Here is a 25,200-nt window from a genome sequence, read left to right as displayed (position 1 = left end):
GGTGTGTCCACCATGTATACGTTATATGATGAGGTGGCTTTCCAATGCCCTATAGGCGCTGGTTTATGTTCGTCTCCTACATCGTCGTCCATACCGTCGATGTCTTCAGAGTCGAAGTCGAGCATGTCGGTTAAATCATCGACAGTGGCTACGAAGTGGGTGGTGGGTGGGCGTCGAATTTCTTCGTCGTCCGCATCCCAATCCTGTTGGCCATAATCCGGCCAGGGCTCTCCTGACAAAGAGAGAGACCTTAGTGAATTCAGAATGTCGCCGAGGGGCGAGTGCTGGAAGATATAAGCGGCGGTGAATTCCATGATCGGCGCCCAATCAGATTCGATTGGCGGGGGCGCGGGCGGTTCGGAGTCCGAAAAAGAGTCCGACACCTTGGAATCACGGGCTGTGCAAAGTATTAGGCTGGTGTTCGGCTCGATCGCCGTTGAGACTGCAGCCCCTGAGGCGGTGTCTAGCCACCCGTCCTCAATTGGCGCAGTTGGCTCCGAGCTAAGGGTCGGAGCTGACGCGGGCCCGGCTCTGGGGTACTGTTCGGCGGCAGAGCTAGGTCATACCCATCGTGACAGTGCGGCGCGCCCGGCTGTGGCTCGAATCCGTCGAAGATCAAGTCTCCGCGGATGTCGGCCGTGTAGTTCAAACTTTCAAATCTGACCTGATGGCCAGGGGCGTAGCTTTTAATCTGCTCCAGATGGCCAAGCGAATTAGCCCGCAGTGCAAAGGCGCCGAATACGAAGATCTGTCCATGGAGAAAAGTCTTACCCTGGACCGCATCGTTATCGATGATAGTAGGAGCCATCAAGCCTAACGGCGACGACACCGAGGAACTCTCAATGAAAGCACCAATGTCGGTGTCAAAACCGACGGATCTCGGGTAGGGGGTCCCGAACTGTGCGTTTAGGCCGGATGGCAATAGGAGGCAGGGGACACGATGTTTTACCCAGGTTCGGGCCCTCTTGATGGAGGTAAAACCCTACATGCTGCTTGATTAATATTGATGATATGGGTAGTACAAGAGTAGATCTACCACGAGATCAGAGAGGCTAAACCCTATAAGCTAGCCTATGGTATGATTGTATGTTGTTGTTGTTGTCCTACGGACTAAAACCCTTCGGTTTATATAGACACCGGAGAGGGTTTGGGTTACACAAGGTTGGTTACAAAGGAGGAGATATCCATATCCGTACTGCCTAGCTTGCTTTCCACGCCAAGGAGAGTCCTATCCGGACACGAGACGAAGTCTTCAATCTTGTATCTTCATAGTCTAACAGTCCGGCCAAAGGATATAGTCCGGCTGTCCGGAGACCCCCTAATCCAGGACTCCCTCAGTGGGCGACCGCACATGGCCCCCAAAATCATTAATCCTGCGCTAATTGCACTTCATGTCATGCACGATCGCTCATCGGCCAACGATTTCTTTCCTTCTCTATGCATCCGCATGCACGAGATTTTTTACCTTGATTATCTCCCATGCATGCACGCGATTCCTTTCCATCTCATCTGATTAGTTTTGTTTTTTGCCATCATTTAGTTCCGGATATTTTGGCACGGTGACTGAATGCGCAAGGATTAGGGATGGAAGAAAATCAGCATGAAGATCGCTCCATTTGTTGGTCCATTTCTTTTTTCCGTAGACTTTTATTTAGTGGAAACAATCCTTTGAAGGGAATCAAAGAGCTGAAATAAAAAAAGGTCAATGGGAGTACGATTTCTTAAAATTTGAAGACACTATTTTATATTTGATGATCATATAACGCAAATGTGTAACCAAGCTTACTCCGCACGACGTGGTTCACACCATACGATCGGTTGCTCAGCAGAGAGATATAATCTTGGGTGATATATGTGACGATAAGTGTGCATTACATTAATTGATAGCCAAACTGTAGCATAATTTATTTTTCGCACCGGGGCCCCAAATTTCTGGAGACGGCCCTGTGTCTGCGAATCTACTTTACAACCGCACTTCTGTGGCCGATCCTTGCACGACAGTTAATCCGGTGGTGTGCTGCAGTTTTAGTTTATGGTTGGATGGTTGGATATGTAGCATCGTCCAAACATCGTGCAAGAAAGTCGTCTGCATAGCAGCTCTTTTATGTCTGATGCATGGATCAGTACCCTTGGATCAGTTGTCGTCCAAGAATCGGCTGCAAACTGTCGTGCGTAAAGTAGTTATGTTCTGTTTATATTACTCCCTATGTTAAGATCTTATATTATGGAACGGAGGGAGTAGTTATCTAATTTTTCTATTGGAAGTTGACGTCTGGGTGCGATCTTTTTACAGGATTACAACGGTTTAAATAAGCGTTCTGTCATGATTGTTTTGATAGTTTATAGAACTTTTTGTTGAGGATAAATCATGTAGGTCATTTTGTGGCCTTTTGTTGGACGAACATGTTTCAGCCCGTCGTTCTTGTTGGGCCGAAACCCAGCCCATCCTTCGTGCTTAATACAGCCGCCTAACGGCTTAGGTTTTCCCACACAAACGCCCCCCTGTCCACGCGCAGCTAGGGTTTCGCTCCGCCGCGACCGCACGATCCAGACCCTTACACTTCCCTAGCCCCACACCTCCCGGCGGCGGCGGCGAGCAGTCAGTGGCAAGATGAGGCCTGTTCTCATGAAGGGGCACGAGCGCCCGCTCACGTTCCTCAAGTACAACCGGGACGGCGACCTGCTCTTCTCCTGCGCCAAGGACCACACGCCCACCGTGTGGTACGCCTCCAACGGCGACCGCCTCGGCACCTACCGCGGCCACAACGGCGCGGTGTGGTCCTGCGACGTCTCCCGCCACTCCACGCGCCTCATCACGGGCAGCGCCGACCAGACCGCCAAGCTCTGGGACGTCCAGACGGGGAGGGAGCTCTTCACCTTCAGGTTCGACGCCCCCGCGCGCTCCGTCGACTTCGCCATCGGCGACCACCTGGCCGTCATCACCACCGACAGCTTCATGGGGAAGATGCCCACCGCGCAGGTCAAGCGCATCGCCGAGGACTTGCAAGACCGTACGGTCCACTCACTCTCCTTCGCCTCAAGTTTCTAGATGTCTAGTTGTGTCGTGAATGTGGATTTTGAGGTGTGTGTTGGTGGTTTGCAGAGACGGAGGAGTCGGCGCTCGTGATCTCCGGCATCACGGGGAGGATTAACAGGGCCGTGTGGGGACCCGGCAACCGGACCATCATCACGGCTGGCGAGGATGCCACCATCCGCATCTGGGACTCTGAGGTTAGCACCCCATGCTTGCACGTAGTCCTGTTGAGTCCTGCTGGCGATTGTTTCTACCCTATTAGGGTGTCTGGTGCTATGGACCTCTGGCAATATGCTTATTGGCATGAACTTATAACTATTGTTGCATGATTGTCGATGTAGTGGTTGTGGATAGCCACTCATATTGTTCAATAGTTTAAAATGTTGCTTGAGCTCAGGGCTTTATATTTCACACGGTACCTGAATTTCCATGTCATGTGGCCTGTTTCCGTGAGTTTCTTATTACCAACAACACCTCGAATTAACACAGCAAACTGTTAATATGTAAATCTGGCCATATGTTTCTTGGTGGCTGCTTAGTTCTTAGTCCGTTTGACTAGAGTATTTCCCCCCCTCTAGAATTGCATTTTTCTCTGTGTGGTTTGTTTACTAGACAGAATGAAGGAACTAATAGGTTATCTCATGCAAAGTTTATATCCACTATCTATCTTGTCATGCAATGTTTGTTGGTACATGCTAGGTGTTGTTGCTTTCCCATTTTGTATGATGTTATGCATTTATGTCCTATTTTCTCTTGGGCCTGTAGACTGGAAAGCTGCTGAAGGAGTCAGACAAGGAGGCTGGGCATCAGAAGGCAATTAGCTCACTATCAAAATCCTTAGATTGGTCTCATTTCCTCACAGGTTCCTTGGATAAATCTGCTAAGGTGATACTTTTGGGATTGCTGCCCTGATAATCTGTACTTTATTTTTTCTTGTTATATGGATTCTTCTGACATCTGTTATGTGGCAGCTATGGGATGCAAGAACACTGACCCTGATAAAGACATATGTCACAGAGCGACCAGTTAATGCTGTTGACATGTCTCCTACTCTTGATAATGTATGCTCCTCTATCTGTCGCCTTCCTTATCTGTCATTGTTCTTACGTTGCTGCGAGCATTTCAATGTATGAGCTCTCTCAAAGCACATGGGGCTGTGTTTTTAATTCTTGGTCTTTTCACAAGAAGCTAAAAGCATATATTTCCGTGGGCAACCATGAAGTTGGGAGTGACTATGAATTTGTAAATGTGCTCTTCGATTCAGCCCTTTTGGTAATTATTGAGTTGGATAAGATTACTGTGTATGTGCTCTGGTCTTGAGTGCCACATATGTTTGTCCTGCACATTTATTTCCTACCTTTGATTTCTTGCTCTCTTTAGTTAAGGCCAAGTTTGTCAAAGTGTGTGAACCATGATTCCTTTGCACATTTGTTATCTTAATTTGTCAGCTTCTGTGTTTAAAGCTCATCCCATGTATGCATGGTGCTGAACTAAATTGGTACATTATAATGGTGTTTTTTGTTATTCTATATGGAAACTCATTTGTATTTTCTAAACAACATATTTGTTTGCGGTTCATAGGTGGTTATTGGAGGTGGTCAAGATGCAATGAACGTTACTATGACAGATCGCCGTGCCGGTAAATTTGAGGCCAAATTTTTCCACAAGGTGAGCTAGATTCCTTTGTATATTTTTACACAGATGCCTCTTGACTCTCTATGGGAAGTTACATTCTGTCCGTATATATTGTCAAAATCTGTAACAGGATTTTGTTGTTAATTTCAGATTTTACAAGAAGAGATTGGTGGTGTTAAAGGACATTTTGGACCAATCAATGCATTGGCATTTAATCCTGATGGAAAGAGGTTATTTCATATAACATTGTATTTTGATTTCTATATTCGTGTTCTGCCTCTGCACTTGGGTTTGTGTTATGCCTCTGTTTCACACTTGGTATGCTAATTTGCTCAATGATTAAGCCATGTAGATTCATGGCGATATACGCTATTCTGAATCTTTAGGATGTCATCAAATGTTATGAGAGCAGACCTTGATTTTGAATTTTATATGTTAACTAACCCTTTTTACCATTTCATGTTGATTTCTCAATTTACATTTTGCCTCTGCACCTTGGGTTGGCAATATGCTCTGTTTCACTTAGTTTGCTAATCTTCTCAATGATTAAGCCGTGTAGATTCATGGCGATATACGCTATTCTGAGTCTTTAAGATGTCATCAAACTTTATGAGAGCAGATCTTGATATTGTTTTCTTGTTCATATTTATTTATCTCCCGTGGGTCAAGTATTGTGAAGTAATCCTCACTCGCCACTTTATTTTCTAACTTCTTAAGTCTTGACTCATCCTCTGTATCCTGGATTCTACATGGGCATTGGGTTTGACTTATCTGTTACACATTGTTCATCTTTGTTATCTGCTTGTGACATATTTTGTTTCCTTTGTGATCTCATGCCTTTGCTTACTACCTTTTATCTTGTTGAATACTGGCTTTTCTCTTGTGATTTTTTCTCAACGTGTAGCTCAGTGATTAGAGCCAATTACATTGGCAATATACACTATACTGACCATATTTTGATGAAAAGTTGTATATGAGAGCTACATGAAGTAATTCTTATCACCATTCTATTGTCTTTAATCTCGAGTCTTAATGAATCCTCTCTATCTTGGCCTTGAGTTTTGACTTTTGGGTAACACATAACTTATCATTTCCATCTGTTTGAGCACATGTTGTTTCCTTTGTGTTTTGGTGCCTTTTCTTCACACCTTCTATCTTATTGGATCACTCTCTTTTCTCATGTTTAGTAATAATGATGCTCAGTGATTATAGCCAATTACATTGGCAATATACGCTATACTGACCATATTTTGATGAAAAGTTGTATATGAGAGCTACATGAAGTAATTCTTATCACCATTCTATTGTCTTTAATCTCGAGTCTTAATGAATCCTCTCTATCTTGGCCTTGAGTTTTGACTTTTGTGTAACACATAACTTATCATTTCCATCTGTTTGAGCACATGTTGTATCTTTTGTGTTTTGGTGCCTTTTCTTCACACCTTCTATCTTATTGGATCACTCTCTTTTCTCATGTTTAGTAATAATGATGCTCAGTGATTATAGCCAATTACATTGGCAATATACGCTATACTGACCATATTTTGATGAAAAGTTGTATATGAGAGCTACATGAAGTAATTCTTATCACCATTCTATTGTCTTTAATCTCGAGTCTTAATGAATCCTCTCTATCTTGGCCTTGAGTTTTGACTTTTGTGTAACACATAACCTATCATTTCCATCTGTTTGAGCACATGTTGTTTCCTTTGTGTTTTGGTGCCTTTTCTTCACACCTTCTATCTTATTGGATCACTCTCTTTTCTCATGTTTAGTAATAATGATGCTCAGTGATTATAGCCAATTACATTGGCAATATACGCTATACTGACCATATTTTGATGAAAAGTTGTATATGAGAGCTACATGAAGTAATTCTTATCACCATTCTATTGTCTTTAATCTCGAGTCTTAATGAATCCTCTCTATCTTGGCCTTGAGTTTTGACTTTTGGGTAACACATAACTTATCATTTCCATCTGTTTGAGCACATGTTGTTTCTTTTGTGTTTTGGTGCCTTTTTCTTCACACCTTCTATCTTATTGGATCACTCTCTTTTCTCATGTTTAGTAATAATGATGCTCAGTGATTATAGCCAATTACATTGGCAATATACGCTATACTGACCATATTTTGATGAAAAGTTGTATATGAGAGCTACATGAAGTAATTCTTATCACCATTCTATTGTCTTTAATCTCGAGTCTTAATGAATCCTCTCTATCTTGGCCTTGAGTTTTGACTTTTGGGTAACACATAACTTATCATTCCCATCTGTTTGAGCACATGTTGTTTCCTTTGTGTTTTGGTGCCTTTTCTTCACACCTTGTATCTTATTGAATCACTCTCTTTTGTCATGTTTAGTAATAATGATGCTCAGTGATTATAGCCAATTACATTGGCAATATACGCTATACTGACCATATTTTGATGAAAAGTTGTATATGAGAGCTACATGAAGTAATTCTTATCACCATTCTATTGTCTTTAATCTCGAGTCTTAATGAATCCTCTCTATCTTGGCCTTGAGTTTTGACTTTTGGGTAACACATAACTTATCATTCCCATCTGTTTGAGCACATGTTGTTTCCTTTGTGTTTTGGTGCCTTTTCTTCACACCTTGTATCTTATTGAATCACTCTCTTTTGTCATGTTTAGTAATAATGATGCTCAGTGATTATAGCCAATTACATTGGCAATATACGCTATGCTGACCTTGTTTTGATGAAAAGTTGGATATGAGAGCTATATCGTCCTCTGAATTTATCTTGGCAGATCTAACCTGCAATATTGCTTGATCATGCTTTCTTGCACATTCTGTTTTATTGTACCTGTTGAATTCCTCATGTAGATGGTATGGCAGCTCAGTGATTTTAGCCAAATAAACTTTGGTCATATACGCTATTATGAATATGTTGTTGTAAAATAAATTTATGAGAGCTACCAATCCTTCCTTCTTTGATACTGTTATATTTCTTTGGTGATTTATGTTTATCGAAATGCTTTTGAGAAATAGGATTTTCACCTCCCTATTTGAGCTTCAGTTCTTGATTTCTCATGTATTTTTACGAATTCCAGTTCTAACGACCCATGTTTTCCCATGTAATGTCCATAGCTTTTCGAGTGGTGGGGAGGATGGATACGTGAGGCTACACCATTTTGATCCTGAGTATTTCAACATCAAGATGTAAGCCTGTGAATTTCTCAAGGTAAGACTTGTATCCCTTGCAGACAAATAACTGCAACTTCATACATTGTTGTTACTCGATGCTCTTGTTCTCGAGCGATCTCAGCGTATCGTCTTCTATGTTGTTACAAAATGTCTTGTGCTTCAGGCTTTTGCTTACATGGTCATTTCGGGGCTGCTGTTTGGTTGGTGTCCAGGCCAGGGTAGAACCAAACAAGTTTATACTAGGCCCTGTTGAAGCACCATTATTTTTCAGGCACAGTTCGCCATTTTCCGACCTTGTTTCAGGCTGCAGTTGAAAGACCTCCCTCGTACTCTGGAGTGAACATAGTTTTATTTTTTTGGCTCAGTTTGTGCAACAACTTTACTTAGCTGGATGATCTACTCTGTAATACTCCTTTCGTTCACTATTATAAGATGTTCTAACTTTTTTTCTTCTAAATCGGATGTATGTAGACGTGTTTCAGTGTGTTTGTTCACCATATGGAAGTATCAAGAACATCTTATATCAGTGAATAAAGGGAGTGGTTCCTTTTTTTTTGTGGTGCAATCAGCAATGGAGATGCTTAAATTGGTGATCTCGTGTTGCTTTACTTGCCAGTGTTTAACTGAAACCTTCTGCTTACGCCCAAGAATTATGCGCAGTTAGGCGTCTTAGATCGACACTATTGGATTTCTAGTTCACATAAATGCTATCTTGCTGCATACTGCTACTAACTAATAAAACGATTTGAGTCTAAACGTTACTAGCAGGTTATAAGCGTGGCGCACGCCGTGGCCGTTATTAAGTTAGATGCATTGGCGTTCAATCGTGTCTAGTCGCGTCAAAGGCCAGTTCTTTTGGTGGCATGAAATTTAAACCGTCTTCCTCGTTAATTGAAGCTTTTGAACTACTCTCTCTGTTCTTAAATATAGTCTTTTTAGAGATTCTAATATGGACTATATTCGAAGCAAAACAAGTGAATCTACTCCATATTTAAATCTTTAAAAAAACTTATATTTAGAAACGGAGGGAGGGAGTAGTTATGAGATTACGCCTGAACAAATTTTGTAAGCGGATTGTTTTCTATGCTGAAGAAAGGCAACTTATTTTTTAAGCCACCCAAAAGAACCGGCGGTGACTAGTTTGGTCCCTAATCTCCTCGTTGGTTCAGTTGAATTCGCAACAATGTTTGCGTAAGCTCTGCCAAGTAATTGCGCCAATTCTCCCTAACATCGATGTCGCCGCTTGAATTTGTGGTAATTAATACTCCCTCTGGTCCTTTTTACTCTGCACATTGGATTTGTCGAAAATCAAACTTTGCTAAGTTTGATCAAATTTATATTAGAAATTATTAGCATATATAATATTTAATAAATATAATATGAAAATATATTCAAGATGAATCTAATGATATTGATGTCTTACGTGAATGTCTATAATTTTTTATATAAACTTGATCAAAGTTGGATGAGATTGATTTCGGACAAACTAAGTAAAAAGAACCGGAGGGAGTAGTTGCATACTTGCTATTATCGTCGCCTTCCTAGGCTCCATGGAATCCTTTAGAAGCCACCCATGCCCTCCAGTAGCGCCTCGTCACCGAGCGTGCTTCCTCGCAAGCTCCATCTCTGTTAATTGCCTTCCCGTGCATCCAGTGCCTTATCGAGCATGATCATGTGCTTAGGGTGAGCTCGTTGTCCTTCCTCTCTTCTTTGAGCCCCGTGAGCATCTCCACTCGTTCCCTCAATAGACTCTTCAGTGTGCCTTTTTTAACGCTGGTGATGAAAAATCGTTCCAGTCGCGCCTTCAGATCATTGTTTATCGCTGGTTTGGGCCGAAATAACAACTGGCGATCCAAAGCCGAACCCAGCGCGCCAGGAGGCGCCTAGGGGCACCGACTGAAGCGAAAATGCGTGTGGGCCCGCGCTGTCCGCGACTTTGGACGATTTCCCGCCGTTTTCTTCCCCCTTTTCCTCCATTCTCCCCCTTATCCCTTCCTTCTCCCCCGCTGCTCCCTCCATTCTTCCCCAGATCTGCCTGCCATGCCACCGAAGAAATATGCAGCCCTCGCCTAGCCACTGATGGCATTGTCCAGCCAAAGCAGAGGAAGCCGATGGCAAGGCCCCCCGACATGTCGAACGCTGAGTGGAAGGCCGACGTTGATCGTCACCACCGACCGGCGAAACTGGCTCTTCATGAAGAAGGCCAGGGACGCGGCGGCGACGGAGCAGAGATAGGCGTCTTGCGTAGGGATGAAGAACCTTCCGCCCGGCCACTCCCCACAAGCCGTGTGAGGGAGCCAGCAGAGCGTCGCTTCGCCGGCCAACTTCTTGCCATCACTATGGGGGTACATGCCCTCAATGACAGTGGAATCTCTGAAGACTTATATTTAGAAACGGAGTGAGTAGGCATGGCTGCAGGAAAAAAAGTGTGCCTCAAAATCTAGGAAATTGAGCCCTGTATACCGAGTGTATAGCAGAAACAACTCCGTGAATGTTATCTAAAATCTTTCGCACCACGTTCAAAGGCTCAAAGCTTCTGCATCTCTAGCAGCAGCCGCTCCAGATCCTCGCGCGAGCTCCCGCCTTCCTTGGTCGCGCTGGCCGCTTCCGCCGCGAGCTCCTTGGCGCGCGCCCGCGCGGCGCTCCCTCCCTCCCCGACAGCGCCGGCCAGCACGGCCGCGAGCTCGCCGGAGTCCGGGGCCACGCCGATCCCGCCCGCGCACGCGCTCACCGCGACGCGCGCCTCGTCCTCGAGCAGCCGCGCGTTCACGAACTGATCCGCCGTCATCGGCCACGCCAGCATGGGCACGCCCGCTGCCGCCGCCTCCAGCACCGAGTTCCAGCCGCAGTGCGTCATGAACCACCCCACCGCCGCGTGCCGCAGGATGGCCACCTGCGGCGCCCACCCGCGCACCACCATCCCGCACCTCGCCGCCTCCGCGCGCGCCTCGAACCCTTCCGGGAGCACCGCGCCGTCGCCCGCGGCCCACAGGAACGGGACGGCGCTGCGCTCCAGCGCCTCGGCTAGGGCCGTCGCCACGGCCGGGGTCAGCACGGCCTGGCTGCCGAAGCACACGTACACGACCGAGCCCTGCGGGAAGCCGTCCAGCCACGCCCCGAGACCGCCGGCGACAAGAGCCGCCTCGCCGCCACGATCTCCGGAGCTGCTCGTCTCCGGCGCGAGCGGACCCACCGCCCACACGCGCTTGTACCCCAGGTCCTCGAGCGGCGAGTCCAGGTACCTCCCCTCGAGCGCACGGAAGGTGTTCGACACAAACCCCCAGCTCTCCAGGTTCCAGAGGAAGTTCTGCCTCACGGCCTCGCCGACCTGCTCCCCCACCTGGCCTTCCATGTAGCCCCTGTACATCCCGGAGATCTCCCTCCACTGAAACGCCGGCTCGCCGGGAATCGCCGGGAACGAGACGCCGAACCCGTCATCGGCATCCGACGGCCGCTTGACCAGCCGACGGAACAGCGAGTGCGGGACGGCGGTGCCGAGGACGCCCGAGGGCGAGAAGACGATCCGGGGCACGCCGAGATCCGCCGCGAGGGGCTGCGTCCACGCGCAGAAGAAGTCGGACACGACGGCGGCGACGGGGTGAGGGTGCGACCTGGCCCACGCGAGGACGGGCTGGCGGAGCGCGGCGAGCGCGTGGATGAAGACGGGGAAGTAGGAGGGCGGGCAGCTCCTGGTGTTCTCGAGGCCTGGCGGGAGGGAGGGGTGCGCGGGGAAGGGGAGGACGAGGGGCTGGACGGAGCCGGGGTGGGCGGCGAGGAGAGGGGACAGGAGCGGCGCGTTGGCGGGCGTGGTGACGACGGTGAGGCGGAGGCCGCGGGACGCGAGCAGCGCGGCCAGGTCGAGCAGCGGCAGAGCGTGGCCCTGCGCCGGGAAGGGGACGACGAGGAGGTGCGGCGTTGACGGCCGCTCCGTCGCCATGGCTGAGGCTTGGAGATGAGCTCGTTGGCTGAGAGAGTTTGCCACGCCTTGCTCTTTGACTCTCTACTCCGCAGCATCCCACTAAATTTGCTGGGGCCCACTTTTTTTATCACCTCACCACACACGCATCCTTGAAGGGAGAGGACTTTCACCGCGCTACCACCGTCGGCAGACGAGACGCTGAGAGCAAGCAGTGTCCAAATCCTGGAAAGTGCAGGGAGTGCTGATATTAACTGAATTTTGTATGGCAATTCTTTTTTTGAAATCACTCAATAGTGTTGTTCTGATCGATTGTTATGACTGAATGAGAATTTCGGTTGCTACTTGTACATAATTTAACCGTTTAAATGGCAAAATATTTTAGTGCTTGATTGAGTGCTAGGACTGAAAAAGTGTTCAGTGACAGTGAGTGTTCTTGTGCATGTGCAGAGCTGAACAGAATTGGGTGTTCTTTTGCATATGAGTGCTCTTGCGTTATAAGTGAATTGAATTGAGGGTGGAAAGTGTGAATGGATGTTAAACTGGGATTGTCACAGAATACTGAATGCGAATTACTGAATAAGAGTTCTTGTTGGTACTTGTACATGTGAGTAATTAAGCACATTTGAACGGCAAGTGTTCAAGTTACTTGCTTGAATGAGTGTTCTAGCAAACTTGTGCATGCCCAGAAATGGACAGACAATTTGTGCATGTGCAGGGATGTGCAGAACTGGCAAGTTATGAACGTGTAGAGTTGAACAAAACTTAATAGAACTGTTGCCAAGACCTAAACATAATAGAATAGCAAAATGCTGAACTGTTCCCAAGAATTAAACAAGTGAATAACAGATTGTTGAATGCTGCGAGAACTAAACAGCTGAATGGCAGGCAATATAACTCTGCAGTTTAAAAGAAATGAGCAGGGAACTTCACCCGCAAAAAAAAAAAGCAGGGAACTTGTGCAAGTCTAAAGAAAATATTGGGTCAAATACAACTGAAAAAAAGGGATGTGGTCTATTCTAAAATTTGTGAGATCTCATCCGAAAGAGAAAAGACAGGGAAATCTTTATCAAGTTCAAGTCAAAGCTAGTGACGTCGCAATTACTACACCCGCTTCAGGAGATGGACAGAAACGACGAAAAGTGCCTGCAACTACCGGGCTCCAGGGCTCCCGGTATTTGAAAATTTTGAAAAACACAGTTTCGTTGCTTAAAAAAATCTTATATCAAATACATGAATACACACACACATTCGTAAAAATCTGAAAAAGAAATACTTTGTATTTTGGGAAATACAAAAAGAGAAATTTCTGACAAAAAATGGCACACCTTTTCTCTTATATAGTGTCAGAAATTTGTTTTCTTTTCTATAGCCCAAAACAAAACGATATTTCTACCAAAACTTGTTACGGGTATTCAGAATGTATATATGTATCCCCGTGGAAAATTTCATATTTTTTTGAAACTTCAAAAATATAAATTTCAAAATGTTTAAATATAGAGCAGTGGAGCTCGGGTGCTGCAATCCCTCTCTCCTCTGGAGTCCTTTCCACGGGTTCGAGCTGCTGTCCTGTCTGTCGTCGGATGCACAAGGAACGGACGACGTGCAACGACGTCCCTCTGCAGTAGCTCGTTTGTACTGCTTCAGAGGACCTCGTTCCATGAAATCCAACACCCAGTGGAACGACCGGCCGCGGCCTTTCCAGTTTCCACGTCCAGCCACGGACCGGCGGCCTACTCACGCACAGGAGCCTCTCCCGTCTCGCTCTTCCGTCCCCGAACCAATTCCCCTCTGCTCCTCTAGGCGTTCGTTCCGATTTGCCGCCGGCCGCTTGCCTCGCGCCTTCGCCGTGTCGCCGTCGCCGGGCCCTATCGCCAGCGCCAGTCGGCAGTCTGCAGCAGGCCGTCGTGCCCAGACGCCCAGTAGGCTCAGGCCGTCAGCCGCCCCGATTTGTCCGGAGGCCGGGGGCAGGTACGGTCCTCAGTCCACCCTCTCCATTCCCCATTTCAGTAACAAAGATGAATGATGCATCATTACCATGTCAGACAAGCACTGTTTGAAATATCTGAACATATTGGACCTCTAAGCTACAATCTGAATATAATCCAGTTACATATTCAGAAGCATGCAAATTGTCTAGTACATAGAATTTTAGCATGCCTGTAAGACCGTATTAGGCCATTTTGATCTATTTCTATGTGCTATTGGTAAACTAATTAGAACGTTCACATGTACTAATATTTGTTGTCAGTTTTTTTTCTTTGAGGTGGAGTACCAAAAACATTCGGGAGCAAACTCCACTGGATTCTGATTGAGCAGAGCCACATGGAGACGAGCCTGCTGAGAAGCCGTACCTTCGCTCCGCTCCCATCGACGCCCCGGCCGGTCTCCTCCCAGCGCCGCCGCCGCCGCCGCCGGCTTCCCTCCATAACATTCTTCCCGCCGCAGCCTCCTCCGCCAAGCGTGGGTGCCGCCCTCCCTTGACCTCTCCTTGCTCCCCTTCTCCCCCGCTGCGTAAACTCTTCGCTTCTTATCCGCAGCGAGGGGACAGGATATGCAGCAGCGCAATGCGGCAGCGGCAGGAGTGGGTGGGGGACTGGGTCCGGAGCAACGACACGCTCGTCCGCGCCCTCCCCATCCTCGTCGGCGGCGCGTCGCTCCTCGCCGTCCTCCTCAACCGTGCCGTTTCCGGCATCGCCGCCGTCTCCGACGCCTCCAGGTCTCCCTGCACTACCAAATTGCTCTCTTCTTTCTGCCCGCAGTTCCGTTCTGTCCTCGGTGTTTGTAGATCCCCAAGATTGCTCATTTGGTCTTTCTTTGTTCTCCAAACAGTTCGCAGTCGAGGGCGGACATACTCACCTTGGCGCTCTCTGTAACTGATATTCTTGCCGGCCTTGTTTGGCTGTCAATCCGCCCGAAAACCATTTCTCAGGTGAGAATTACTCCCTCCGTCCCAAAATAAGTGTCTCAACTTTGTACTAACTTCTCAACTTTATACTAACTTTAGTACACGGTTGTACTAAGATAGACACTTGTTTGGGGACGGAGGGAGTATGTACTATCTTATAGCTTGATCTGTCTCATATTGGGATTCCTGGACTTAATTTGTATTGTGATTTCTCCATGTTAAATTATGCCAGGTCGTTCCTCGAGGTGTCGATTGTAAGCGAGTAGATGCGGATGTATCAAGTTCTGCTCTTCATGAACTCCTTTGGTAACTATTCTACTCATGCTCGGTTTATGGTTTTATTTTACTTTGATTAAAAAAATCTGTTTTCATTTTACACAAGAAACAAACTAGATTTTCTGTTGTGAAGCTGACTTCATCAGAACCTGAACTAAACAATCTCACCAAGTTCTGTGTTGAGTACTTATTTGATATGAAGGAATTCATGTTGTGAAGCTAGATGCTACTTATTCTCTTATAAATAGGACATGGGATTCCCTGACGGCTGCAACTTGTTGCAAATCATTGGTTGTTGTGTATGGAGGTAATTGCATTCTTCAAATTGGGGTTGCTGCAGCCTCTCTACAAGATGGTAGTGCAGTTACTGTGGATGCACAGAGGTTCATCCAAGGCTCCCTTTACAAGAGTGCCATGGAATCCAAGAAGCGTGAGTGCCGTTTGTTATTTAGAAGTTTTTATGTTGGTTTCAGAAATTTCATCGTGGTTTTCTTGCAGAATCGTATCTAGCAAATCTTGCTTTATATCCTGGAAGGACTGAGCTGCCATTTCTACCAGCTAACACACAGGTGCAAATTCGTTTAATTTTGGATAAATTATTCGATGTTAGGATGCATTCAGACGATTTAACTTGGTTACATCTCACAGTATCATTTAAGCAGAAGATGACCTGAAGCTCCCTTTTGTTTTGGATAGCAGAAAAATTAACTCCGCGTCATGTTTACAGATGCTTGTATGCAAAATGCAAATCATTTGTTTATCTAAAAATACGAATGCACAGCATTTTACAACTTTTCTGGTCTACAGGCTCTAATATTGCAGCCAATTGGTGACAAAGGAATTGCAGTTATTGGTGGTGACACTATAAGGGGCTTCACCAATCTTGATCAGGTATACTGTTTCGTTCAAAATGAGCTTGTTAGTATGTTTTATGTTGAATACTTGAATTAATAATTTTTCCTGAAATATGTAGCTCCAGTCTATAACTTACAAGCTAAAGAGCACCACACATTGAACACTAGACTTGCCAGACAATTACTCATCATCCAGTGATCTTCCTTGCAGGCATGGATTGGTATGATTGCAGACAAATTGGATGCTACATTGTCAAAGTCTTAAGCTCACATTCTTCTCTGGATATTCGATTGATGATCATTTCTCTCTTAATTGGCCATACACCCAGACCATATTTACTGGATCCCAGAAGTCATCAGGGTACGTGTGGGAGCTGAAATGGGAGTTTACAAAAGAACATCTTCCACACCCTAACATTACAGACTCGGCATTTGGCGAAATTTGGTTGACCAAAATTATGGGATTATATATATGCCCAACCGCTAACAACGCGCATGATCCATCCTTTCAAAGTTTCTGAAATGAATCACAAATGAGGAAGCAGCTGCCCTGCTTTTCAATCTGGCAGTTAAGGCTTTAGCCCTGATTTTAGAAAACGCAGAGCAAGGTGCGTTTACTATATGTGTGGTGCCTAATTTGTTGATACTGTTACCATGGTGGAGCCATCTGATCAAACATTCTAGTACATTTGAAATTCTTGCTGTACTACTTTGAGGCAGTGTCAGGAATGCATATCAACTATCATAAGAGTGAAGTTATGATAATCTCAAAAGAAGAGAGTGAAGTTATGATTGTGGTCTGTGATTTAGAGGAGTGGCATTTGGGCAGTTAACATGCTTAACTGCAAATTGAGGAGCTTTCCTTTTACTTGCCTTGGAATGCTTATCCATGACCAAAAATTGACCAATGAACAACTTATTAATGGGATTGTGCAAGAGGTCACTAATAGAGCGAAATTGATGACATTTCTTTTTTGACAGCAAATTTACACGCCAAGTTGGAACCTGCAGTACAGCGGCGCTTTACTCTGAACAGAAAACACCACAAAACGCATTTTCATGACACCCGTGAGTCGAGCACTGACACATTCTATGACCCTCACATTTTTTTTTGAAAAGGAGGAAAACCCCTGGCCTCTGTATCAATCGATGCATGCAGCCACATGCAAAACTATGACCCCCACATGGAATACGTAACCTCGAACGCATCGCATCGATCTCTTCCTCCAACCCCGGTGAGCCTCTCCGTCCGGCCTCCAATGGCGGCTTCCTCCCCCGGCCCCTAAAACCAACCGGGAAACCATACTAGGTAATCCTCGTCTGCGCCGTCCCCTCCCGCTCTGAAGATCCACCAACTCCGGTGGGCACCTCCGCTCTCATCCTCCTCCTTGGTAAGGAGAGGGCGTGCTGCTCATCTAGGCGCTGCTTACTTACATTGCCCGGAGTAGCCACTTGATGGGAATAAGGGTAGCTTGGGTTCATGTTGCAAGGATTATCTCCTCCTGCTGCTTGTGGAAACTGTGATTCCTGTTTTTTTCGTGATAAATTGTTTGTGCTCTCAAATATACACATTAATATGTTACTGGGTATGTCAAATGCTTTACTAGGGTCAATTTCTGCTGCTACGGTCCCCTATCTTTTACTGGCTTGGCCGATTGAGGATGCGATTTTTCAAATCTTTGGAATTCGCGGGAAGCCATGTAAAGGCATCTTCAACGTGGACTCTTAAACTGTCCATCTAGACCACGCGGTTCAGATGTGTTTTATCATCCAACGCGAGTCTTCACCGGTTTGTGACCGATTCAGACATCCTTTTCCCCACAAACGGGGGTGAGGCCTCGCGGGAGTCCGGACCATTAACACGCGAGTCCGACAACCTTGGCCCACCAAAAATCCTCTCACGTGCTGGCACTCTTTTCCACCGGAGCATCAGCGTTCATTCATGCCGGCCGAGAGCAGACCCTGGCACTTACTGGAGCCGGCACCGCCCAGGGCTGCCATTTTACGCCTCGTCAAGATGTTGACTTGGACCTACTTGGCCGTAGCCGCCGCCAGGCCTTGACTTGCTTTGCGCAAGTCGCCGACCACTTGACCCGCCATCAGTGGCAATCCAATCCGCCGACTTGGACCGGCCCTCCTACCTCGGCCGCCTTCGCCGGCTTTCACAGCCGTGTGCCTGCGCCTCGCCTGCCACCGCTCTTCCAAGCTGCAGTTGGGCCTCGCCTCCTCCAAACTGCTGCAGTGTTTTGCCTGCTCAAACCGCCGCCGGGCCTCAATGTTGTGACCGCGACTCCGCCTCTGCTGGTGAACCGGCCTAAAACTACAGAGCCACCGCCCCCATCGCCATGCTTTAAACCGCCCTTGCTGTATCCGCGGGTGCACAGAGCCGGCCTACTGATTTTGGACACCGCCGCCGTTACGATTGAGCCGCCGTTGAGTCTCCTCCGCCTCACTGACGGAGCAAGCAAGACGCGCTGGGGTTTTCTACTGCCGGCCACACTTCTTCAAACCGTTGTCGCCACGGTAAACCGCCGCGCCGACCGGCTTTGAGCCGCCTGCCGCGCCGCATTGTTAACCCGCCTTGTTAACTCGCTACTGCTGCTCCCCGCGCGCCGGTTCACCACAGCTGCGAGCTGATGCCGTCCCCGCGCGCCTTCACCGGTTTGAGAGTCACCGACAGGCTGCCCCGGCCTCAAGTTGCCTCCGTTGTCGGGCTTCAGTGTATTTTCTTCAGGTTCAGCAACATCTGCACGTACATCAGCCAACTGCATATGAAACCAAGGAATTACTTCATGTACTGTTGATTTTGTCAGCCGCGGCAGCTATCTTCTGAAGTTAATATAGATTTAATGACATGGCAATGTGTACAGTCTGCAATACTGACCATAAGATCTATAGCTGCTGTTAGCAGAGAGCAAGCAGTTGATTATGCAGCCGTGGCGACTGAAGAAACTGATTTTGAAGATATGATTCAGTAGGAAAGGATTGGATCAGCTGCTGATTGGGAACAGACGGTCTGAGTGGTGTTGCTGTTGTTGCTGTCAAATTTGAGAGATCTGCTGAGGAGTTCACACGTGAGCCGACGGTCTTAAGGCTGAGTCAATCTTCCTAACAAGAAAATCCCAGCCAATGCAAAGTACTAGTAAGGCTAATGCCAATTGATGAACGGGGCAAATATGCATGTAATATTTCACGTCAAGACATTTGTGCCCGAAGCAGAGATAAGAAAAAGCTCTATGGACTCGCCGAACAAAACAATCAGGTCAATTGACTCATGGCCAAGGTATGATCCGGCCCTCGTGCGCCGGCGTCGGAGGCGATGTATACATCTGCATAGCCCGTGCCGGGTGTTTAAAGAACCGAAGAATAACTCGGAGGGTTTCTGCTCGAACCGCCGGGACCATATTGAGTCGCCGACCTGCTTAAACCGCCTCTGTCGTGATGAACGGATTATCCGTTGTCCGAACAAAAAACATTAGGTGATATCCGTCCGGTTTGTTTTCATAGCACATATTAATTTTTGTGTGAACAATTACTTTGACATGTGATATTTTTTGACGCAGGACAATTGTTCATTACAAATGAGGCGTTATATTACGGGCACGGAGCACGCGCTAGCAACGTTCAGCACCGGCGTTTCGTCCGTGTCATACCACCCGGTGAATGAATGTGTGCAAGTCGCCGTCCCTGTGGCCCGGTTTACATCAGCTTGCCGGGACCGCGCCCGCGATTAACTTGCCCGTTCGTGCCGGTTTACGATGCGGAGGACAACTAGCCCGTCCGCACCGGCCTATAATATCGCGGCTGACTCATCTGTCTGCTCCGACGGCGGATTCACCCATGATTTATTTCCGCTTCACCATGATGATCATCAACTCCGCAGTGGATAATTACTGGCCTGGCGTATCAGGTGAAATTCATCCAGTATATTTTTATATTATGTATTGCTTTCTTTAAAAGAGCAATTACCCCGGCTTGCAAAGTTATCTAATGCAGGACCCTAAATCACCATATTGGTGAAAATCTAAAAGCCGTCAGAAAATTTCCGGCTTAAGAAGAAGGATTCCAGTTTAAAAATCCGGCTCAAGGGAAAGCTGTCCCCCACAGAGTTTTGAAGCTCTCAATATCCGGTTTAAGAATTTCTGGTTCAAAAGAATAATCTCTCGCAAGTTCGAGTTCTCAGAAGAAATTAAGGGGACCAAAGAGAGTTTGTTGCACATCACAACTCAAACATAGGTGCCCCTTGAGCACAGCTCATAGTATCATTTGGGGGCTTGGTCGTATTCGAACCATAGCTACACCTCTTGATCTGGCTATCAAGCCAATATTATCATAAGAGCACAACTCTGGTTACTTCGGTACTCCAGCTATCAAGCCAAATATTATCATACGGGGCCAAAGAGAGTCTGCTGCACATCACAGCTCAAACATGGGTATCCCTTGAGCACAGGTCACAATATCACTTGGGGACTATGTTCGAACCATAATTACACCTCTTGATAGGCTTAAAGCCACCAGGGAAATCATTTGGGGGCTCTGGTCGTATCCGAACCACAGCTTATACCCTCTTGATCAGCATAAGGGCATCAGGGAAATCACTTGGGGGCTTGGTCGTATCCGAACCATAGCTACACCTCTTGATAGGCATAAGGCCACTAGGAAAATCACTTGGGGGCTATGGGTTCGAACCATAGTTACATCTCTTGATCAGCATAAGGGCACCAGGGAAATCACTTGGGGGCTTGGTCGTATTCGAACCATAGCTACACCTCTTGATGGGCGCAATGCCATAATTATGACTACATGGGGGCTCTGGTCGTATCCGAACCATAGCTTAAACCCTCTTGATCATACATATACATCATCATATATTGCATCATACGTTGCATCATCATTACATCATCATAGCATGTATATACCGGCTTATATGGCAGGAACCGGTTTTTCAAACCAGGTTATATTATCCAAAATCTTTAATAGCCAACACGGCTGTATTTTAATTATGGTTATCAATAACCAGTATTATGATTAAGGTTTTCAAAGTCGCTTTAGCGCAATGGCTATCATATTATCAATGGATATGATTTATTCTACAATTGAAGGAATAGTCCCGAGTCGCTGCAGGCTTACAACCCGGCACTTGGGGGCTACATTATTCAAGTTAAGATTACATCAAATACACAAGTCTCATGTCGCTGCAAGCATGCACCATGACACTTGGGGGCTAATGCAAAGTCATCGTTTGCTCACTTATTGAAGACCCGACCCATCGCAATGAGCCGTCCCTTGGGGGCTACCAATTGCTCCTGTAAAACAATTCAAGGTACACAAATTTTCATCTATTATTGAAGGATCCACTGCTCAGTTGGTAAAGCACAAAGCTCTCAACCTTGTGGACATGGGTTCAAGCCCCACGATAGGGGTTACATCGTATACTGTTATTCTCAGTGAGGTATATATAAAGTCCCAGCTCAATATTATCTTACTGAGTCGGCCCTTGGGGGCTACACGTTGCTGTTCAAGTCTACATGATCATATCTATAAAGTCCCTGCTCATTATTGCATAATGACCCGGCCCTTGGGGGCTATACTGGTTGAAGTTTTTATAAGCATAAGGCAATTTCAAGTCCCAGGTTGCTGCAAGCATGACAACCCGGCACTTGGGGGCTACATATATGGAATACTCAGTTCTGACTGGTGATTGAGATGAACAACTGGGATTTCTTCAAGCTTGTGACATTCGTATTTGAAGCAAGTCTTAAGCTGTTGCTATGCTACCTTCTTAAAACTTGGGGGCTACAAGTGATGGGCATATAAGAGGTATATTTTCAAGCTGGATGTTAACTACAATTATGACCCGGTGCCATCAATATTTGTAAACTGGCAATGATAAACCGACAAGTTTAAGTCTTAAACCGGCAAAAGTTCTACATTCTTAAACCGGCAAAGTTCTACATTCTTAAACCGGCTGAAGATCAGATGAGTATTTCAAAGACCAATATTTTTGTTAAGTATTGGGAGCTGAGTCAAAGAAGTTATTCTTCACAAATATTTCTCTGTGACAAATCAATGTCAGCAAATTGATTATGAAGATGGCCTATTGACCCGGATTTTCTAGAAGGAAATGACAAGGATTCAAAGATGCTCAGGATCAGTTTAACATGGATAAATCCAAATTAAACTGGGGGCTAATGTCGGGGATATACCCCGCGGTATGACCCGGCCAAAGTTGTAAACCGGTTGGGACTTGGTAAACCGGCAGACAGTTAAGACAGATGGCTATGACGAATGGTAAACCGGCAGGTGGTAAACCGGCAAAGTGTTAAGGCAGGTGGTGAACCGGCAGGAGTTAAGTCAGATCTTAAACCGGCAGACCATCTTAAACCGGCAGACCATCTTAAACCGGCAGACCATCTTAAACCGGCAAACAGTGATAACTGGGTTGCCAGGAGTTATGAAGCCCAAGATGTTAAGAAGCCCATGAAGATAAGTTAGAATAGTTAAGTCTTAAGTCTGAGTTGGACTCTACATGTAACCCGCCTCTTCAACATATATAAGGAGGGGTAGGGCTCCCCAAAGAGGGACAAGCAAGAAGAAACAATCTTAGGGCTAGACACAAAGAGGAGAGCCGGTTTATGATGACTCCCTCGTGATGATAATGAGACCTAGCCTCAAACAGCATGCAGGGTTGTTACCGGATGATGTTTCCCAGGGCCCGAAGCTGTCTAAATCCCTGTCTTGTGTTGCGTCTCTCGATTCCGCTCAACCCCTCTCAAGCTACCACATAGATGCGTTGGCCTCACGACTAAGTCCTCATACTAGGACATCCGTCGTGACAATTCCACGACAGGTCCCATCAAGGCCACCGCCACCATCTTGCCAGCCTACATAACCGGTGGCTTGCCCGCTTCGCGGGGGCGTAGGCCACAGGCCCATGGTGACCTTCTTCCCCTACCCCCAAAACCAACATTTATCGGTGCTTCACGAAAGTGGAGGCTACTCTTCCCCTTCCACTGAAGCATATCCCTTCATTGCTCACGACCGTCCTATGAGCTTGTTGTCTGACATGGGGAAGACATGTCATGGGAATAGGGATCCTCAGTGGCTGGCGATAGACTAGGTTAGAATAGCCTAGCCTAGTACATTATAGCTTAGCTAATATGTCCGAAATGTAAATGTTTTCATCTGGCTTATATGAAAATCATCTAGTTTGCACTCGCCCGGTTTGTTGAGATGTGGTTTGAATTGTAAGCGGCTATGGTTGGGTGTCTAGCTCCCTCGGTGTTCGCGGACGAATGAGGTGTCTGATTTGGGGGGTAGCGTTGGAGATGCCCTAACGTGCTAACAACTACCGCTATAGTTCTATTGTACAAAAATAGGATTTTAATCATTTCATTATTTTGCATCAAAAAAATTATAGAACATACGGGAGAATTGCATGTGAATATATTAGAAGTAGAAGAAAGGGGGGAACTGTTCCTGCCAAGCGTGCAGTCAAACAAAACCACAAGAAAAAGGGTGAGTGTTGGGGATATTACTACCAATATGACCCGCCCAGGAGGGGCCGGGTCAGCCCGAATGGCGGGTTACATAAGAAGCCCAATATACATTCAAGATGATAGTTTATGAAACATATAGAAGGCCCAAAGGCCTGGGGCCGGCTTAAGGCCCGATATTGTAAACCGTCGTATGTAAGGAAATACTTGTAAGGAAAGGCATGTAAGGGAAGTCACCGAGCCGGACACGGTTATGAGCCGGCCGGGACTCTGTAGGCCACCAGGCGTCAACCCGTGTATATAAGGGGACGACCCGGTGGCAGTTTAGGGCAAGAAACAACCAAGTCGATAACCAAGCCGGCGAGTTGAGCCTCTTGGAGATCGAAACCTCAGCAATACCAATCCCAACTAGACGTAGGCTTTTACCTTCATCGTAAGGGGCCGAACTAGTATAAAAACTCTCTCGTGTCCTTTGTCCCGATTAACCCCTTTAAGTTTCCTAGTGCGATGGCCCTACGACTAAGTCCTTGCTCTAGGACATCTGCCGTGACAACTCCATGATAGTTGGCGCCCACCGTGGGGCCAGCGCACGGTGGATTTGAGTTCTTGAAGGGCGGCTTTGAAGGGCTCAAGGGATACGCTGTGGGTCGGATGACCAAGAGTCGTCGCGGCAAACTCTACATCGACGACGAAGGCTGGGGCCCCAAGGCCGGCTCGATCGAGTACGGGTACCGGGTCCCCTTTGGCGGAATTCACGTCTTCATCGGCTGGATCGGCGAGTCAGGCCCTGAGCCGGACGTCCACACCAACCTCATCGAAACGGCTCAGCGCGCCGGGTCCGCCCGTGTTCAATCTGTTGTGAAGCATGCTTTCGTAGGCTGCGTCCATGGCGGCGAATACTCCGAAGGATCGATGGAAGGCGGGGAGACGGCCATCTTCTCTGATACTGCATCATCAACAGGTGAGACGGACTCGTTGTACCAACTGCAAGACGGCATGCTCGGGGGCTGTTCCGATGGTAGCAGTATTCCGGACCCCCTTGAGCTGCCGAATTGGGCCGAAGTCTTCATGGCAGGGACGCAGCCCGGGCAGAACTGCACCGCAGCGACAGCAGCAGCCACCGGGTCGGCAGCTGCCGGGTCAGGAGACCCCGCGTGCCCCCCGGCTCAGGTTCTAATGGACCTCATGGATAAACTGACAACTCTGTTAACCGCTGTGGTAGAACCGGCGGATAAAGCCCAGCATGATGCAGAAGTGGCACGCTTGCGGGAGGAGATGGTGCAAGCTAAGGAAAATCTAGCCGCGGAGGAAACCCAGATGGCAGCAGAACGAGCAGCTCTGGATGCTCGTGCCCAGCAGCTTCAAGCAGAAACTTTCCGGCTCTCGGTGGATCTTAATGCATTGAACGAGGTCATGAGGAGGAGACATCAGAAAACTCAGTCGCGTCTGCCTCTAACGCTGGATCCAAGGAACCTGTTCCATACACCCGGAGCTGGGGGAAGCAACCCACCGGAAGTAAACCGGGTCGCGACACCCGGTGCACCGGTTCAGCCACGGACCATGGAGCCACCGCGCATAAATACAGCTCCTCCTCGTTATGTAGCAACACCTCCGGGTCACTTCTCCAACCCTATGGAAAACCTCATCGCAGCGTCGGCTCGTCTGGCAGCTCTCCCAATGGAAAGCGACTCGCCAGCAGCCATTGAAACCCGGAGGGTAAGAGAACTACTTCAGACAGCTTTGGCCCAGCAGGATGCATACTCCTACAATCGAGACAGGATTCATTCAACCCCTCGCCCAAGCCGGAGCCCGAGCTACAGTAGGCACATGGAGTCCGCAGAAATGTCAAGTAACGCTCAACGCCACAACCGGCCATATAGGCATGAGTCGGTGTGGGCTGGAGCCCTTA

At 47.2% G+C, this 25,200-nt stretch overlaps 3 protein-coding genes and 10 non-coding genes across 20 annotated transcripts; 12 read left to right on the top strand and 1 right to left on the bottom strand.

Annotated features, from left to right (window-relative positions):
• Positions 1-2,477: 2,477 nt before the first annotated feature.
• On the top strand, positions 2,478-8,393 carry LOC125540032 (eukaryotic translation initiation factor 3 subunit I). Of its 2 annotated transcripts, none has more exons than XM_048703602.2 (8): positions 2,478-3,011; positions 3,104-3,231; positions 3,800-3,919; positions 4,006-4,095; positions 4,616-4,702; positions 4,820-4,899; positions 7,785-7,878; positions 8,054-8,393. In XM_048703602.2, exons 1-7 carry the CDS (start codon positions 2,612-2,614, stop codon positions 7,858-7,860), a joined length of 981 nt encoding a protein of 326 aa, XP_048559559.1. In that variant the 5' UTR covers positions 2,478-2,611; the 3' UTR covers positions 7,861-7,878; positions 8,054-8,393. The 2 variants fall into 2 exon arrangements, with proteins under 2 accessions (XP_048559559.1, XP_048559558.1); XM_048703601.2 differs by having other exon boundaries at positions 8,005-8,393.
• On the top strand, positions 4,999-5,080 carry LOC125541872 (small nucleolar RNA U54). Its single transcript, XR_007297712.1, has one exon. It is a non-coding gene; the product is annotated as a small nucleolar RNA U54 (small nucleolar RNA).
• LOC125541873 (small nucleolar RNA U54) lies at positions 5,206-5,287 on the top strand. Its single transcript, XR_007297713.1, has one exon. It is a non-coding gene; the product is annotated as a small nucleolar RNA U54 (small nucleolar RNA).
• Positions 5,572-5,651, top strand: LOC125541866 (small nucleolar RNA U54). The gene has a single exon (XR_007297706.2). It is a non-coding gene; the product is annotated as a small nucleolar RNA U54 (small nucleolar RNA).
• LOC125541869 (small nucleolar RNA U54) lies at positions 5,866-5,945 on the top strand. Its single transcript, XR_007297709.1, has one exon. It is a non-coding gene; the product is annotated as a small nucleolar RNA U54 (small nucleolar RNA).
• Positions 6,160-6,239, top strand: LOC125541868 (small nucleolar RNA U54). Its single transcript, XR_007297708.1, has one exon. It is a non-coding gene; the product is annotated as a small nucleolar RNA U54 (small nucleolar RNA).
• LOC147987104 (small nucleolar RNA U54) lies at positions 6,454-6,533 on the top strand. Its single transcript, XR_015617839.1, has one exon. It is a non-coding gene; the product is annotated as a small nucleolar RNA U54 (small nucleolar RNA).
• LOC147987103 (small nucleolar RNA U54) lies at positions 6,749-6,828 on the top strand. The gene has a single exon (XR_015617838.1). It is a non-coding gene; the product is annotated as a small nucleolar RNA U54 (small nucleolar RNA).
• LOC147987102 (small nucleolar RNA U54) lies at positions 7,043-7,122 on the top strand. The gene has a single exon (XR_015617837.1). It is a non-coding gene; the product is annotated as a small nucleolar RNA U54 (small nucleolar RNA).
• On the top strand, positions 7,337-7,416 carry LOC125541870 (small nucleolar RNA U54). The gene has a single exon (XR_007297710.1). It is a non-coding gene; the product is annotated as a small nucleolar RNA U54 (small nucleolar RNA).
• On the top strand, positions 7,531-7,611 carry LOC125541871 (small nucleolar RNA U54). The gene has a single exon (XR_007297711.1). It is a non-coding gene; the product is annotated as a small nucleolar RNA U54 (small nucleolar RNA).
• A 949-nt stretch (positions 8,394-9,342) lies between the features above and the next one.
• On the bottom strand, positions 9,343-11,992 carry LOC125540031 (flavonol 3-O-glucosyltransferase UGT89B1). 5 transcript variants are annotated; one of them, XR_007297143.2, is made up of 2 exons: positions 10,305-11,991; positions 9,343-10,221 (listed from the first exon to the last, which is right to left on the bottom strand). XR_007297143.2 is itself a non-coding variant. In XM_087545122.1 (2 exons), the coding sequence occupies exon 1, from the start codon at positions 11,776-11,778 to the stop codon at positions 10,369-10,371; it is 1,410 nt and encodes a 469-aa protein (XP_087401248.1). In that variant the 5' UTR covers positions 11,779-11,992; the 3' UTR covers positions 9,343-10,221; positions 10,356-10,368. The 5 variants fall into 5 exon arrangements, 3 of the variants coding, with proteins under 3 accessions (XP_087401248.1, XP_087401249.1, XP_087401247.1); XR_007297144.2 differs by having other exon boundaries at positions 9,343-10,214; XM_087545122.1 differs by having other exon boundaries at positions 10,356-11,992.
• A 1,432-nt stretch (positions 11,993-13,424) lies between these two features.
• Positions 13,425-16,633, top strand: CCB4 (cofactor assembly of complex C). 3 transcript variants are annotated; one of them, XM_048703598.2, is made up of 9 exons: positions 13,425-13,728; positions 14,024-14,220; positions 14,298-14,476; positions 14,590-14,689; positions 14,898-14,971; positions 15,190-15,371; positions 15,440-15,510; positions 15,749-15,832; positions 16,007-16,633. In XM_048703598.2, the coding sequence occupies exons 2-9, from the start codon at positions 14,083-14,085 to the stop codon at positions 16,058-16,060; spliced, it is 882 nt and encodes a 293-aa protein (XP_048559555.1). In that variant the 5' UTR covers positions 13,425-13,728; positions 14,024-14,082; the 3' UTR covers positions 16,061-16,633. The 3 variants fall into 3 exon arrangements, with proteins under 3 accessions (XP_048559555.1, XP_087401246.1, XP_048559554.1); XM_048703597.2 differs by having other exon boundaries at positions 13,426-13,728; positions 14,009-14,220; positions 16,007-16,632; XM_087545120.1 differs by lacking the exons at positions 15,749-15,832; positions 16,007-16,633 and adding an exon at positions 15,590-15,719 and having other exon boundaries at positions 14,009-14,220.
• The last annotated feature ends 8,567 nt before the right edge of the window (positions 16,634-25,200 follow it).

Source organism: Triticum urartu, chromosome 2A (genome assembly GCF_056163025.1).
Source record: "Triticum urartu cultivar PI428250 chromosome 2A, HENAU_Tu73, whole genome shotgun sequence".
Lineage (NCBI taxonomy): Eukaryota > Viridiplantae > Streptophyta > Magnoliopsida > Poales > Poaceae > Triticum > Triticum urartu.
Note: the sequence above shows the minus strand (reverse complement) of the source record. Positions and strands in the feature narration are given on the sequence as shown.